The sequence below is a fragment of the Rhinopithecus roxellana genome, chromosome 5, assembly GCF_007565055.1.
Source record: "Rhinopithecus roxellana isolate Shanxi Qingling chromosome 5, ASM756505v1, whole genome shotgun sequence".
Taxonomy (NCBI): domain Eukaryota; kingdom Metazoa; phylum Chordata; class Mammalia; order Primates; family Cercopithecidae; genus Rhinopithecus; species Rhinopithecus roxellana.
The window spans coordinates 158,339,638-158,355,440 of NC_044553.1; the positions used below are offsets into that span (position 1 = coordinate 158,339,638).

A 15,803-nucleotide genomic window follows, 5' to 3' on the forward strand; every position below is an offset into this window, starting at 1 on the left:
GTTGGAAATTCATGTGTAATCTACTGTGGTGTCTGCACCATTGTAGGAATTAGAGACAATTACAACATCAGGTTTCCTAAATGCAAGTACTTTTTCTTTTTTTTGGGACAGGGTCTTGCTTTGTCGGCCAGGCTGGAGTGCAGGGGCGTGATCACGGCTCACTGTAGCCTTGATCTCTCAGGCTCAAGCAATCTTCCCACCTTTCAGCCCCCTGAGGAGCTGGGACCACAGGCACATGCTACCATGCTCGGCTAATTTTCGTGTTTTGTATAGAGACAAGTTTTCAACATGTTGCCCAGGCTGGTCTCAAACTCCTGGGTTCAAGGGACCTACCTGCCCACCTTGGCCTCCTCAGGTGCTGGGATAACAGGTGTAAGCCACTGTGCCTGGCCTGCAAGGACATTTTAAAAATAATTAGCCAAGCAAATATTGCTTTTAATTTCCCACTTCAGAGACTTCAAAATATGTAAATTCTTTTGATAGAGTCCAATCATTAGGAACACTTTTGGGTAAATAGCCTACTGGGTTTCTTAGATAATAGAGTTGTCATATCCATTTGAACTATTAACAGATTATCTGTGGAAGGGTCTGAAGTTCATGATTCTGCAGTGTTGACATTGTGTAATAGGATAACGAAGCTGGAGAGGCCCTTGATAAGGCCGTCTTTATCACATAGCGCTGTTTCTCGGCCAGTGCCTCTCCCCCATCCCAGCCCATCCAGGCCCGACGACACAAGGGAAAACAAGGAGCTGGCTTTGTCAGGCTGACAATGTCTCGCCTTCATAAGATAAGCTGTAGAGATGCATCCCTGTGTGAGGCTCCCAGCCAGGGTCATGGCCAGGGAGCTCACAGACTGAGCGGAAGGACATTCCCAACAGCAGGAATCTCACAACCAAAGCCCCAGGGGCAGACAATTGTGGGGTGTTTGGGGAATGAAAAGCAGAGGGATTGACAGGGGCCAAAGAACCGGAAGAACTAGGGGAGCCATGAAGGACCCCGAAAGCCAGTCTGCATGGTTAGGACTTCGCTCTGCAGGCTTTTTCTTTTTTTCTTTTTCTTTTCTTTTTTTTTTTTTTTCAAATGGAGTTTCACTCTCGTTGTCCAGGCTAGAGTGCCCCTCCCAGGTTCAAGCAATTCTCCTGCCTCAGTCTCCCCAGTAGCTAGGATTACAAGCACATGCCACCATGACTGGTTAATTTTTTATCTTTAGTAAAGACGGGGTTTCACCATGTTGGCCAGGCTGGTCTCGAACTCATGACCTCAGGTGATCCACCTGCCTTGGCCGCCCAAAGTGCTGGGATTACAGGCGTGAACCACTGCGTCCAGCCTCCTTTTTCTCTAATCAGGAGAATAATCTTAACACTGGAAGGGATAGAAGAAACATCCCTGGGGAGAAATTGCCAAGAGCCTAAGAAAGGCAAGAGATGGCAAGAGACTGTTCGGTTACCGTGAATACATTCTCCAGGCCTCAGCAAGCCAGCTCTAATTTTGCCAGATGGGAGTCGCAGAAAACTGGGAAGGGAAAAAAGGTCATAAGTTTCCAAAAAGCAGAAAAAGTTGGATTCTGGAAAATACAGATGATACATTTGATATTAATATTGGTTCTGAGCAAGAATTTTCACAGATCTTTGAAGAGCTAGTGTGTAAACACTTGGAAGGAAAAGTGGCGCCTGAGAGCCAAACCAACCTCGTTCCCTCTTTTTCTGTGTTACCAGACCAAATTTACAAAGCAATGGCGAAGCTCCTTCACAAAATCCTATGGACAAAGAAGAAGAAAATAGGCTGGGTGAACGAACGGTTGGGGTGATTTCATTTTTAGTTAGACAGGTATTTCCAAAGCACTGAGAAACAGATCAATAGAGATGTGGCTGGGCAGGCATCCAGTGCCATACACAGGACTCTGCACCCCTCCCGCACTGCTAACCTGATGATCAATTATAAGGATGAAGGAGACATTGAAGGGTGCATTATGGCACATTCACTTCTATGACAATGCCAGATTTAAGAGTTTACAAGATTTTGGTTGGCTAAAATGATGGACAGAAGCCAACAAAATGGCATTTAACAAGGGTAAAGATAAATCTTGTCATTTGATTTTTAAAATATCAATTAGCTCAGTACAAAATAGCAGTTCATTTTTAGAAGACTGATAGGTTTATAATTGACCGCAAGTTCAACATGGAGCCTATAGTCCACATCCTGGCTGCTCAAAAAAAAAAAAAAAAAAAATCAATACACGCTTCAGTTGCATCAATAGAATTATAATATTCAAGTTACCAAAGGGAAATGCCACCCAGGTCGGAGTGCTCTGAGGTTACTGTATGCTTTTCTGAGTACCTGAATCTTCAGGATTCAGGATAAAAGGATCTGGTTGGGTGGGATGGACATCTCTCCAGACAAGGGGTCTAGAAACAATGTCACATGATGGACAGGGAAGAAATGGAGAATGTTACCCTGGAGAAGATGTGGGTTCTCTTCCAGGCATTTGAAAGCCTATCATGTGTCATGGGCAACCACTTTTGTCCAGTGTTCATTTGTTCACTCAGCATTTACTCACTGCCAACTACGTTCAACATTGTGTCAAGCATGACGGGCATTAGGGGCATACAATCTCCCAGGAGAGACAGACTTGTACACAAGTTCCCACAAGGCAAAGCAGACTGGCACAAGGGCAGATGTACTCATGACTGTAGAGGCCCTGCTGATGGCGCAGCTCCTATCCTGGCAGGCAGGGGAGGTGGGCACTCAGGACTAGGGCACAGCACTGGCCAAGGTTCAAAGCCTTCAAGTGCATGGCACGTCTGAGAGTTGTGAAGTGGAGTTTTCGGAGAGCACAGTGGGGCAGGGGTGTGTTGAATGCCAAAGATGGCATTTGCAGCAGCAACGCAGACAGACTTGAAGTTCACGCCAAGATGTTTGCACTTAATATGGTAGGCAGCAGAGAATGAGAGGACATCAGTTAGCGTCTCTTTGGGTAAGTTAACCCTGGAGTAATGAAGCAGGGCTGGGTAAACCAGGACACAGGCTACTGTTGCAACGTTCCAGAGGAGATAGAAGCCAGAACCAGGTCAGAGAGAGATGAAATTGACCAGACAAAAGTAGGATTGGTGAAGAATGCTTTGGCAAGGGCAATTTAGGATGAAAATAAACAACAATCTTTTTAATAATTGGAGTGCTTCAGAACTGAAAGGGGCAGAGTGACCATTTGTCAGGGATGCTGTAGAAACGACAGCTGCATCAGCAAATGGGTTGGAGACCACAGAGTTGAATGTTCCCTTATGGTTGTTAGAATCAGTGATTACCTCTCATTTTGTAGAGTAACAATTTTATCATGAGAAGCTAAATTTTATATTTTAATATGAGTAGTGAATGGTGCTGCATCTGTGATCTGTGGAATAGCCAATTCTTGACTTTGAGATTCTTTTTTTTTTTTTTTTTTTTTTTTTGAGACAGAGTCTTACTCTTGTTGCCCAGGCTGGATTGTGGTGGGCACGATCTTGGCTCACTGCAACCTCTACCTCCTGGGTTCAAGCGATTCTCCTGCCTCAGCCTCTTGAGTAGCTGTGATGACATCCTGTCATCCACCATGACACCATGCCACCACCACGCCTGTCTAATTTTTGTATTTTTAGTAGAGATGGGGTTTCACCATGTTGGCCAGACTGGTCTCAAACTCCTGACCTCAGGTGATCCGCCTGGCTCGGCCTCCCAAAGTGCTGGGATTCCAGGCGTGAGCCACCACACCCGGATTGACTCTGAGATTCTATATTAAGTGTATTGATCTGCTCAGACTCCCTTAAGAATGTGCCACCAGCTGGAGGCCTGAAACAACAGGAATTTATTTTTCTCACAGTTCTGGAGGTCAGAAGTCTAAAACCCAGTTATGGGCAGGACTGGATCCTTCTGTGGCCCCTCTCCTTGGCTTATAGGTGGATGCCTCCTCCCCATGTCTTCACTTTACCTTCCCTCTGTGTGCATCTCTGTCCAAATTTCCCCTTCTTATAAGGACACCAGTCATATTGGATTCGGGCCCAGCCTAATGCCCTCATTTGAACTTGATTACATCTGTAAAGGTCCCATCTTTAAGTAAGGTCACGTTCTGAGGTCCTGGCGGTTAGGACTTGAACAGATGAATTTTTTGGAGGACACAATTAAACCCATGATATTAACTGAAGGTCAACTTTTCTCTGCTCTTAGAGTAAAATCAGAAGCCCCTGACAGGCTCTCCAAGGTCCCATGCAAGCAGGCCTCCCAATCTCCTACCACAGCTTGCTTGACGTGGCCGCCCCTTGTTCTGTCCATGGCTGTTCTGGTAGCTTCTTTTCCTCCTTAGTACAGTTCAGAGCCTCAGAAATAATTTGAAATCCTTCCACCTAGCTTTGTTCCTTGGCGCTTATAATTTGTATTTATACGTTTATCTGTACAATTATTATATGTCCAAATGTCTCTTAGATTGTGACCGTGACCCACAATAAGAAATGCCTTGTATTATATATCGCAACTCAGCACACGTAGGTACCTTTTAAGTAAAGACCAATGTTCCCAGCACAAATACTCGTTCTTACTACGCTCAGTGCACTCCAAAATTGTCTATTCCATTTCATGTTAAAGACTGTGTTAGAATATACACAACAGCCAGGCATGGTGGTGTGTGTCTGTAGTTTCAGCTGCTTGGGAGGCTGAGGAGGGAGGATCCTTTGAGCCCAGGAGCTGGAGGCTCTAGTGTGCTCTGAAAGCACTTGTGAATAGCCACTGCACTCCAGCCTGGGCAACATATGGAGACTATAAAATATCTCCCTGATATATGTGTGTGTGTGTGTGTGTACACACATGACATAAAAGTCACCATTGTAACCATCTTTAAGTGCACAGTTATAAAGCATGAGGATATTCACATTGTTCTTCTACCAACATCACCATTCATCTGCAGAACTTTTTCATCATTCCAAACTGAAACTCTGCACCCATTAAGCCTCACTTCCTATTCCTCCCTCTCCCCAGCCTCTGGCAATCACTGTTCCACTTTCTGTCTCTGTGAATTTGAAAACCCTAGGCACTTCACGTAAGTGGAGTCATAGAATATTTGTGCTTTTGGGGACTGGTTTATTTCATGCTGCATAGTGTCTTGATACATTCTGATAGCATGTATCACAATTCCCTTCCTTTTTAGGATGAAATAAGGTTCCACCCTATGGATGGACTACATTTTGTTTAACCATTCATCCATCGGTAGATACTCAGGTTGCTCCCACCTCTTGGCTATTGTGAATAATGCTGCTATGAACATGGGTGTGCAAATATCTGTCCAAGTCCCTGCTTTCAACTCCTCTGAGTATCCAGAAGTGGAATTTGCTATTTCTTTCTTTCTTTTTATTTTTTTTGAGACAGCATCTCGTTCCATTGTCCAGAATAGAGTGCAGTGGCATGATCTCGGCTTATTGCAACCTCCACCTCCTGAGTTCAAGTGACTCTCATGCCTCAGCCTCCTGAGTAGCTGGGACTACAAGTGCCCACCATCATGCCTGTCTGATTTTTATATTTTTAGTAGAGACGGGGTTTTACCATGTTGGCCAGCTGGTTTCGAACTCCTGACCTCAGGTGATCCATCTGCCTCGGCTTCCCAAAGTGCTGGAATTACAGGCATAAGTCACTATGCCTGGCCTCTATTTCATTTGAAAACTTGCCAATTATGACTCTTTAATTGACTTCATGGCCACCTGCAGTTTGGAAGGCACTGTGTTCTATGTGCTACATTCCCAGCCCCAAGCATAGGGCCTGGCACTGTGTAACTATTTTTGGAAGAGTGTTGGATTAAACAATAGATGCACAAGGCTGCACATTTCTGGGTGATTTTTAAAAATTGCCTTTCTATGAATAAAGGCTACAGAGCTTTCACTTTCCTTTCTCTTTTTCACACGTTGTACAAATGCTGCTATTAATTCCACTGAACACTGTGGTTATATTGTCCTAGAGAGTACACATCATTTATTACAATGACAACATTTTTGGGGCTCAGGCTGTAAATTATCTCACAATGACGTGGAATATCAGTCTGTTAAAATGTTTAGGCAAAAACATCACACATTATTAGTTTTCAGAGATTTTTCTTGAACTTTCCCCACAGATCTTTTTTAATGCTGTGTAGATTATACCTAATTGACTTAACATGCGTATCATTGCAATTATTCTAAATTTAGCTTTTTTTTAGAGTAAGATTTTACCATTGTGGGAAAAACATAGCTGTTTAATACTCTAGGTTAAGAGAGTAACGACAATCTTTATCATCTCAAAAGAAAGTGGACTGAGTTCTTAATTGTCTTATTTGTAACTTTACTCTAGTGGAAATAATATCTTCTAAGAAAATCTCCAGCTCAATTTGGCAGCTGAAGTTTTAAATATATGTCTCCTTTCCTATGTCTAAATCTGACCACCAAATATTATAACATTAAACATAAGTAATGCTAATTCTTTTTTTCTTTTTGAGATGGGGTCTCACTCTATTGCCCAGGCTGGAGTTGAGCATTGCCCCAGCTGCACTGTATGGAGGGCAGCGATGCAATCACAGCTCACTGCAGCCTCACCCTCCTGGGCCCAAGTGATCCTCCCACCTCAGCCTCCCAAATAACTAGGACTACAGGCACGCACCACCACATTCGGCTTCAGAGAAAGCCATCTTCTAATTATTCATGATTACTACTTCCTTTTCAAGTTCAGAAATGCCAATCATCCAACATATCCTAAAGTATAAAACTGCAAAGTGGAGTAGAGAGAGCATGAACACTGTAGTAGACAGAGGAAAGATGGGAAATGAGGACGATGAAATGGGCATCTGGGTGTTAAGTTTCACCCTTTGAAAGCCCCTTCTCCATAACACCTACCTCTCACCTTAGAGAGGCAGAGTACCTACCTGTGCCATGCGGGAGCAAGGGGACACTTTACCTGGCCCTCTGCCAACTATCTTTGGTCCCTCCCCCCATTTCCTTTCCCTGCCAAAGTTTTCTTTTTTTCTTTTTCTTTCTTTTTTTTTTGTGACAGGGTCTTACTCTGTCATCTAGGCTGGAGTGCAGTGGAATGATCTTGGCTCACTGCAACCTCTACCTCCTGAGCTCAGGTGATTCTCCCACCTCAGCTTCCCAAATAGCTGGGACCATAGGTGCACACCACCATGTCCGGCTAATTTTTTGTAGAGACAGGGTTTCTCACGTTGCCCAGGCTGGTCTTGAACCCCTGAACTCAGGCAATCCGCCCACCTTGGCCTCCCAAAATGCTAGTATTATAGGCATAAGCCCAGGGCTCAGCCTCCCTGCCAAAGTGTTCTAACATGCATGTACATGCCCTCTCCCTTTGATATCCAGCAACCTATTGCATCGCCAGGGCGCTCCAGGTCACCTGGGAACCCTCTGCCACCAGACAGGAGAGCTTTACCCCAGCTTCATCCTCCTTGACCCTTCCTGCAGAGAACCCTATGCAAATGCCCACTGGAAGCTCTCTGTGCTCTTAGCTTAGAGAGACAATGTCCTCTGCTGATTCTCCTGCCTCTAACCGTCGTTCCTTTCTTCGGAATGTCCTTCTCTCTCCTTTGTTGAGGCTGTGCCCCAGCCCTTGTCCGATTTTCCATTCTCTTCTTTAGAGACTTCATTTACAACCCCTTTGCTGACAACTCCCAAATCTCAATTCTTTCTCTCTAGTTGCTACAGGGCACTTCTAATTGGAGGTTGTGCTGTCCTCGCTTGACCTTCCTGTCTTTCCAGTTGTATGGTCCTATAGCAACTTCCCTCTGGCCCGCCCTTGGTGCCTCATTTCTGGAGCACTGCAGACATCCTGGGCTGTTCCAGCCACAGGCCGTGGCCCCTGCAGCCCAGTCAGCAGGCAGACCCAGCTCCCTAACACAGCTCTCATCAGTGGCCTGCCTGCATGAACCCTCCAAGCATCCCTCCATCTCCCAGCAGGTCTGGTTCAGGCTTCTCTGCAGCTCTTGGGGCCTCTCTTACCTGGCCCCTTGCCCTCAGTCCAGTCTTATTTCCCACTTGTCTGCACAATGTCTGCAGGTACCTTTCCTTCTTTCCTCATTAGCACAGTCCTGCCCACTGTCCTCCATCCACCAAGTCACAGTCAAACCCGCAGCACCTGTGGCCCTTCAGCCTCCACCCACAATGCATCTTCCCAATTAACAATCCTGCCAGGACAGGGATAAGGTCTTAAACTTCTCCCTCTGCCTACAGCGTGTAGCACCAGTCCTTACTAACCCATGTGCTAACGGTGCCGCACACAGAATGACAAAGTTCTGTCCCTCACCTGCCATCTACTGATGTCCAAGCCGGGCTTCTGGAAGGACAGGCCTCTGAGCCCAAGTAAGGCCTACGAGCTTTCCTAATTCTAACTTATTCAGTTCTTATTTCACCCACTGTATTCAACCTGCACAAATTAGTACCTACAATTTCAGATTTTTGGCATGGAACTGAATTATGACTATGATGCAACAGGAAGTGTAAACGTTCTGCAGTCTCTTTGGGACCAAGCCCATTCTTGGGTTAGATCATCCATTTTATGTATTCTAATTTCTTGCTTCCCTGCTTGTTATTTGGCGCATTTTACTTACTTTACTCCATGGGTATAAAATGCGAACCATTAACAGCATTTATATGTATATGGGCTGGAAAAGTTACAAACTCATGGATCTGTGTGTTTCTCCTACTGCGCTATTTTCTCCTAACTCTTGGTCTCTTTCTGATGTAGAATAAATACTGATTTCCTTAGTCCTGTAGCAAGTTAACAAGCCTGTAATGTGACAGATCTGTATCCCAGGGGCTGATTGTACGGAAACCACAGAGCGATGTTTTAGCTGCGTCCAGTCCTCAACACTGCGGACTTTCAGCCTGGTGCCAGGATGGCCTCTCTGTCCCAGTGTGAGCGAAGGTTCGAGCGGACTTGCCAGTCCCGTGCTAATTCTCACTGCGGCAGGGCCTTGCTGCCGCGGAAAAACGTGTGGACAGAAGGGCACGCAGGCAGGATGTGGCCCACAGTGAGCCGCGGAGTAGAAACGGCCGAAATGCGCGGGCGCGTTGTCCATGTTTGGTCGTGGAGCTGCCCGCGAGCGCGGGAACAGTGCGTTGGGAGCGGGTGGGCTTGGGCGTCCGCGGCGGAGGTTACTTCGGGCTCCCGCACGCCCGCTCTCTCCTGGGCTGGGTCTTTGTCCCCGCGACCCCTCAAGGACCGCCGCCGCGCCCTGCAGCCCCTGGGCCCCCGTGCGCGGAGGCGGGGCCTGGCCAAGCGGACGGCGGGCGGCAGAGGAGGCCCTGCAGCACCCAGGCCGCCCGGGCAGCGCTCCCCGCTGGGGAAGAGGCCGCAGGCGCGGGAGGCTCGGCCCGGCCCCGCCCCGCCACGTCCCCCTCCCGGCCCGGGCCCCGCAGCCGCCGAGGCCGCCCCCTCGCGGGCGGAGCGGGCGCTGGGCTAGCGCGGCTGCGGCGGCGGCGGCGGCGGCGGCGGCGGGCCCGGGGTTGCCATGGTAACCGGCAGCAGCAGCAGCCACAGCAGGGCCGGCCCCAGCGCCAGCGCCGGTCGCGGTCGGGCTCGACTCAGTGTGTGGTGAGCGGCGGCGGCGCGGCCGGGCCGGGGAGCGGGCGCGGCCCGGCGGCCTCAGCATGGAGGACGGCTTCTCCAGCTACAGCAGCCTGTACGACACGTCCTCGCTGCTCCAGTTCTGCAACGGTGAGGGGCGGCCGCGCGGGGCCGGGGCGGCGGCGGGCGGCTGGCGGCGGGCGACGGCGACGGCGGCGACCAAGCCGAGGGGCCGAGGCCCGGCGGCCGCGGGCGAGGCCGCGCAAAGTTGTTACGGAGGGGCGCGCGGTCCCCGTTCCCGCCGCCGGCGCATTGTGCTGGAGCCGCGGGGCCGCGCCTCGCTCTGGGCCGTCCCGGGCTCCCGCCGCCGTCCCGGCTCCCGGCACTGGCGCGCGGACCCCGCCGGCTACAACACCCGCGGAGCGCGCCCAGGCGGAGGCGCGTGGGGCACAGGGCGGCGGGGAGGCCCGGGCAGCATTCGCGTTCCCGGGAAACGTGTTGCTTTTTTGCTTCCCAACTCACATCGGTTTGGAAATGACTGGATGAAGAACTCGGGAAACAAATCCCTTAATAACAAAACCCTCCTGCGAGGATGCACGCAGTGTTTGGACCCCCAGAACCCATTCAGGTCTACTTTAATGAAATCATCACAATTTCATACAATCTAGAGCTTTTTAAATGGAAAGCCAAAGTGGACCTGGCCTCAGTGTTGCTTCTTATTTTGTTTATGGAATAATTATTATTTTTTTCTTTTCTTTTTGTTTTTGCAATTTTACGGGAAGGAAACATTCATATCCACCAATATGGCATCTTTTTAAAAATATGAAATCCTACATGCTTGAAAGATTTCAGTCTCACTGGCAGGGTTGAAAAAGATTTTCACAGCACACTGAATATTTTATCAGAACATGATGTGTGATAATTCACGCACAAAAGTTAACCACACTTTTTTTTTTTAACATGTTGGATTTATTGCTCCGTCAAAGGGCCCTAAAAGTTTGTTAATGGGGAAAAAATGTGTATTTGATAGAATTTGCTTAAGTGCAGTCGGAATAATTTTGAATTCTAGACCCTTTGGCAACTGGAGCAATTTATTTTGCTATTGTATTGTGATTTAGGGAAAGTTTTCTTGTTATTTGACACCTGTTTGTCACTGTAGCAGTAAAGAGTGGAGAGTGTGTTGATTCATCCTCTGTAGTGGTATTTTTATCGCTGGTGAAATTTATCATCTTGTTCATGGTAGAATGTATACTCTGATAGCTTTTGCAGCTTATACTTTACATCTGAACCATTTGTGGGTCTTCATGAACTTAGCAATTCCCTCTTCAGTGGAATTAAAGAAAGTTTTTACTCTCTCTCTGAATTTAACGCCAGTTTCCAAGAGCAGAACACCTGTGTTTTTGAGGCTCAGAAGGTGTTGAGGGCAGGTAGAATGTATTTGGTACGCTGGTGGTCCCTGGGATACTTTATAGTATAGAGTCATGGGAACGGTTTTGCTCTCTAGTAGGTTAGATTCCTCAATTAACATTTTGAATAGGTTCTTTAATTGATTTATAATCAATCATATTTGAATTGTTATTTTTGATCTAAAAAGTAAGTATAAACTGCTATGCGCTTATGGTAGAATTCTCCCTATGCTAGTTGGAAAGGTATGTGGCTGAAATTTGTATTAAATGACTTTGAGACATCAGGTCTTACAAATTTAATCTGTGGGCATATTATTGACAGCTTGGTTTGCGATACGAAAATGAGCCTAGGTATTTTTATTGGAGCAGTTGTTTGGGGGCCTGGTCATACTGTTCCTAAATAGCAGTTGAGTCGTGAAGTTGACCTACACATCTATGCATGAATGTTTTGGTTTTCTGCATTTTCCTTTTAATTGCCAGCCTGGAGATATTGACATGATATTTTACTCGTGGTGATGACCAGAAGGAAGTAAAAAGCAGTTCTTATATTTTGTAGAGGTAGTGGTTTAAAGAAAAGCCATCTTAACTAGAATCAAACAATAAGATCACTTTATAAGTATTGAATTACTTTTCTCAAAAAGTTCTCGGCTCTATATTTGTTATATTTTTTAGGTTGTCTAATGAATAAAGTTTAAAGCAAGCGTGGCCTATGGGGCAGAAGTGAATGTTAACTGGTGATATCTTAGGCAACAGATGTTTTGATGTGAAGCATTTTAAGAGGCTTTCATTAAGTGAAAATATAAATGAATACAAGTCAGCTAATTACTATGATGATTCAATTAAAGCGATGGATCACAGAAATGCCATTTCACTAGGAACTAAATTAAACATTTGGATATTTCATTAGCTACATTGGCAAACAATTTTTTTTAAATGAGAGACGTAGATTACAATGGCAAGGCAGCAGCATGATGTTTGAATCATACATTTTCATATGTTGAGTATGCGTCATGCTGTTAGTAGTGATAGAAACTAAAAAATCATGGCTATCGCTTTAGAAAATATAATTCATACATATTATTTGGATGACTGTCATAGTTAACTTCCTTCTGGCCAAATAAAGACAAGATCAAGATGTGGGAAGTTGAGGCGGGAGGATTACTTGCAGCCAGGAGTTTGAGAGCAGCCTGGGCAACATAGCAAGACCCCCTCTCTACAAAAAATTTTTAAAAGTTGGCTGGGCCTGGTGGCTTGAACCTGTAATCCTAGCTACTCAGGAGACTGAGATGGGAGGGCTGCTTGAGCCCAGGAGTTTGAAGCTGCAGTGAGCTATGATTGTGCCACTGTACTATAGCCTGGGTGACAAAGTGAGACCCTGTCTTGAAGAGAGAGAGAGAGAGAGAGAGATGCTAATGTATAAATGAGAAGGAAGAAAGAGAAAAGTTTGTTCTTATGAATGAAATTTCTGTCTTCTTTTATGCTTTTTTCTTGGCGTCTCTCCTCATAATTTGTAATGGATATTAAATGCAAAGTTAGGCAGTATCTAGCCTCTTGAAAAGGCTCATCCTCATCTTTCAGGAACTGTCTTTCTCATTTAAGCAGAAAATGTGTGCATTGTTTTCTTCAGAGTATTTGAAATCTGTAAAGTGAGCTAGAAATCACAAGCTTTTTTTTTTTTCTTTGAGCCAGACCTCACTCTGTGACCCGGGTTGGAGTGCAGTGGCATGATCACAGCTCCCTGCAACCTCAAACTCCTGGGGCTCAAGCAGTCCTACCTCAGCCTGTCGAGTAACTGGGAGTACAGGTGCATGCTACCACACCCAGCTCACAAACTTCTTTTAATGCTGAAAAACAAAAACAAAAACAAAAAACCCTGAAGTGTTTCGAAAAGTGAACAGTAGCTATCCTTTATAGGACAATTTATGATTTGGGAAATACTCCATATTTTCTTCAAGGCTTCATTTTGAGGTAGGTGGTGTTACCAGCCTTCCTTTCTGCCTGGGGAAATGTAGGCTTAAAGAGATTTGGCAACTTTATCAGGCCACAGAACTAGTAAGGGCTTGGATACCAGTCTGAATCTGTGTGTGTGTGTGTGTATGTGTGTGTGTGTGTTAGTAATAGCTTTATTGAAATATTTACATACCATAAAAATGTGTTTTTAAACTGTACCATTAAGTGCATGTAATATATTCACAGAATTGTGCAGTTGTTACCACTCACTGATTTTAGAATCTTTTCATCACTCCAGAAGAAACCCTAATACCTACTAGCAGTCATTCCATGTTCCCCCATTGCCCTCACCCCTAGCAACCATTAATCTACTTTCTGTCTTTATAGATTCTGGACATTTTATATAAATGGAATTATACAATGTTTGGTCTTTTGTTCCTGGCTTCTTTCACTTAGCATGTTGCCATTCCTTTTTTATGGCCAAATTAAATTCCACTGTGGAGAGATACCACACTGTTTAAATCTGTTTACTTGTTGATGGGTTGAGTTATTTCCACTTTTTGACTCTTATCAATAATGCTACTATGGGCACTTACATGCACATTTTTGTGTGGAGCTGTGTTTTCATTTCTCTTGGGCAGATATCTAGGGAGCGGAATTGCTAGGTCATATGGTAACTCTGGGCTTAACATTTTTAGGAACCAGTCTGAACTTTTTGAAACCTAAATATCAAGCTCTTTTTATTATACCTTTCTGATCAAAGACTAAGTAATTAAGGAAATGGATGAAAGAGGGAAAGAAGTGGGAGCAAGTAACAAAATGTTGCTCATACATTTCCGTGAATCCTTTGGATCCTTTGATCAATCACAGCTTACCAAAACGAGTCAGTGCACAACTGCATGTGGTTGCCATAGGTTATAAGAATCTCAGTGCAGCTGGGCGCGGTGGCTCACGCCTGTAATCACAGCACTTTGGGAGGCCAAGGCAAGCAGATCACAAGGTCAGGAGATTGAGACCAGCCTGGCTAACACGGTGAAACCCTGTCTTTACTAAAAATACAAAAAAAAAATTAGCTGGGCGTGGTGGTGGGAGCCTGTAATCCCAGCTACTCAGGAGGCTGAGGCAGGAGAATGGCATGAACCCAGGAGGCGGAGCTTGCAATGAGCCAAGATGGTGTCACTGCACTCCAGCCTGGGCGACAGAGTGAGACTCCGTCTCAAAAAAGAAAAAAAAGAATCTCAGTGCCTGAACGGATCTGACAGGTAATCTCATCTCATGGTTTACTTTCTTAAGCCTTTGAGCTGTTTCTTCAAAGTAAAGGTTACCCAGGAACCCAACGGTAAAGCAGATAGATACAGAGCTGCCATAGCTGAAAGGGAGTGGGGAGAGGGTGGTGCTTTGGCCCTCCTCTCCTGCCCCCAACCCTCCAGCTTGAAATCTCTGCCCTGTGGGGGAAGCTGGAGAGGCTGTTCAAAGCTAGAAAGGCTGTTCAACCCATGCATGAGCATTTTCAAGAGACTAGAAAGTAAATACCTCTCCAGGCAATCCATTTTTTGTCTGGACAGTTCAGACTGTCAGGTCCTACAAGCAGTGAAAATTCAGCCGAAGTTCTGTCCCTTGGGTCCATAGAGAATAGGTTTAGTATCTTGGACATATATTAGGTCCTCACATGTTTGAAGACAATCATTATAGTTCTTTCTCACATCATCTAGCTCTTAAGATGTAATTTAAATTTAATCATCCTGGTTGCCTCATCTACACCTGTTTCCTTTTGTCTATATTCCTTTCTTAACTTGATACAACTGAATGTGGTATTCCAGGCATGGTGGTTGCTACACAGAGAAGATTAGAATAGGATACGTCACCTCCCTTATTCCAAAGTCTATACTTTTTTTTTTTTTGAGACAGAGTCTCACTCTGTTGCCCAGGCTGGAGTGCAGTGGTGTGATCTTGGCTCACTGAAACCTCTGCCCCCTGGGTTCAAATCTCCTGCCTCAGCCTCCAGAGTAGCTGGAATTACCGGTGTGTGTCACCAGGTCCTGGCTAATTTTTGTATTTTTAGTAGAAATGGGGTTTCACCATTTTGACCAGGCTGGTCTTGAACTTATGACCTCAGGTGATCTACCCTCCTCAGCCTCCCAAAGTGCTAGGATTATAGGCATGAGCCACTGTGCCTGGCCTATACTTCTAATAATGCAGCTTAAGGTTAGATAGGCTCCGTTGCTTGTCACATCACATTATTACCTCTTACTGATTTTCAAGTCAAATTCTTGTCTACTTTACATGTACCATGGCTAAATCTTTTCTTAAATTTAATTACTTTTTTTTTAAGGGGGAGTTTCCTCCAACAGGCAGAGCCCTCTCAGATTACAACACCATTATAATCTGTGTTGTAATGCTATAAATAATCCCAGTACTCATTAAGATATTTTAGCATTACAGTAACATCAAAATTGACCATTGCCTTACAGGGTTGTGATTGTGGCTTAATAGCCTTTTTCATTCTTGCCTTAGAAGGTGTCATGAGAGAATTATCAGATGCCCTCTAAGGCCTGTCCAGAGCATATCTGCCACGTCCCAGATCTGGCCTGGCTTCTTCTCCTGCAGGTGCTACTTGTTAGTAACTATGGCAGGTCGAGTCCATGTGACCTGCCCAGTCGTATTTTGAAATCACTAATCGCTATAATTTTTGAGTGACTGAAGTTTATTTTTTCTAGTTTTGCAATGGAACATTGTTTTAATTTCTAAACATTTATATTTTGGAAATTAAGAATATTTAATAATCTTAAACATCTTTTGACATCTCTAATACCGATGACTTTCTCTTAACTATGATTGCGGCAGAATTTTCAAGTTGGCACCTCGATGGTTATAAAACAAATAGTTGGA

The 15,803-nt window shown here is 45.3% G+C and overlaps 1 protein-coding gene across 5 annotated transcripts in view; it reads left to right on the plus strand.

Annotated features, from left to right (window-relative positions):
* EML1 (EMAP like 1) overlaps positions 1–15,803 on the plus strand; it is a 211,863-nt gene that overhangs the window by 44,127 nt on the left and 151,933 nt on the right. For 2 of the 5 annotated variants that reach the window (XM_030931466.1, XM_030931467.1), the window contains exon 1: positions 9,508–9,708. The exons of 2 other annotated variants lie outside the window; for them this stretch is intronic. In XM_030931466.1, coding sequence (XP_030787326.1) covers positions 9,642–9,708 — 67 coding nt within the window. In that variant the 5' untranslated portion in view covers positions 9,508–9,641. Of the gene's footprint in view, positions 1–9,507; positions 9,709–15,803 lie in introns of those variants that run through there. One more of the 5 variants, XM_030931468.1, reaches the window with a different exon arrangement.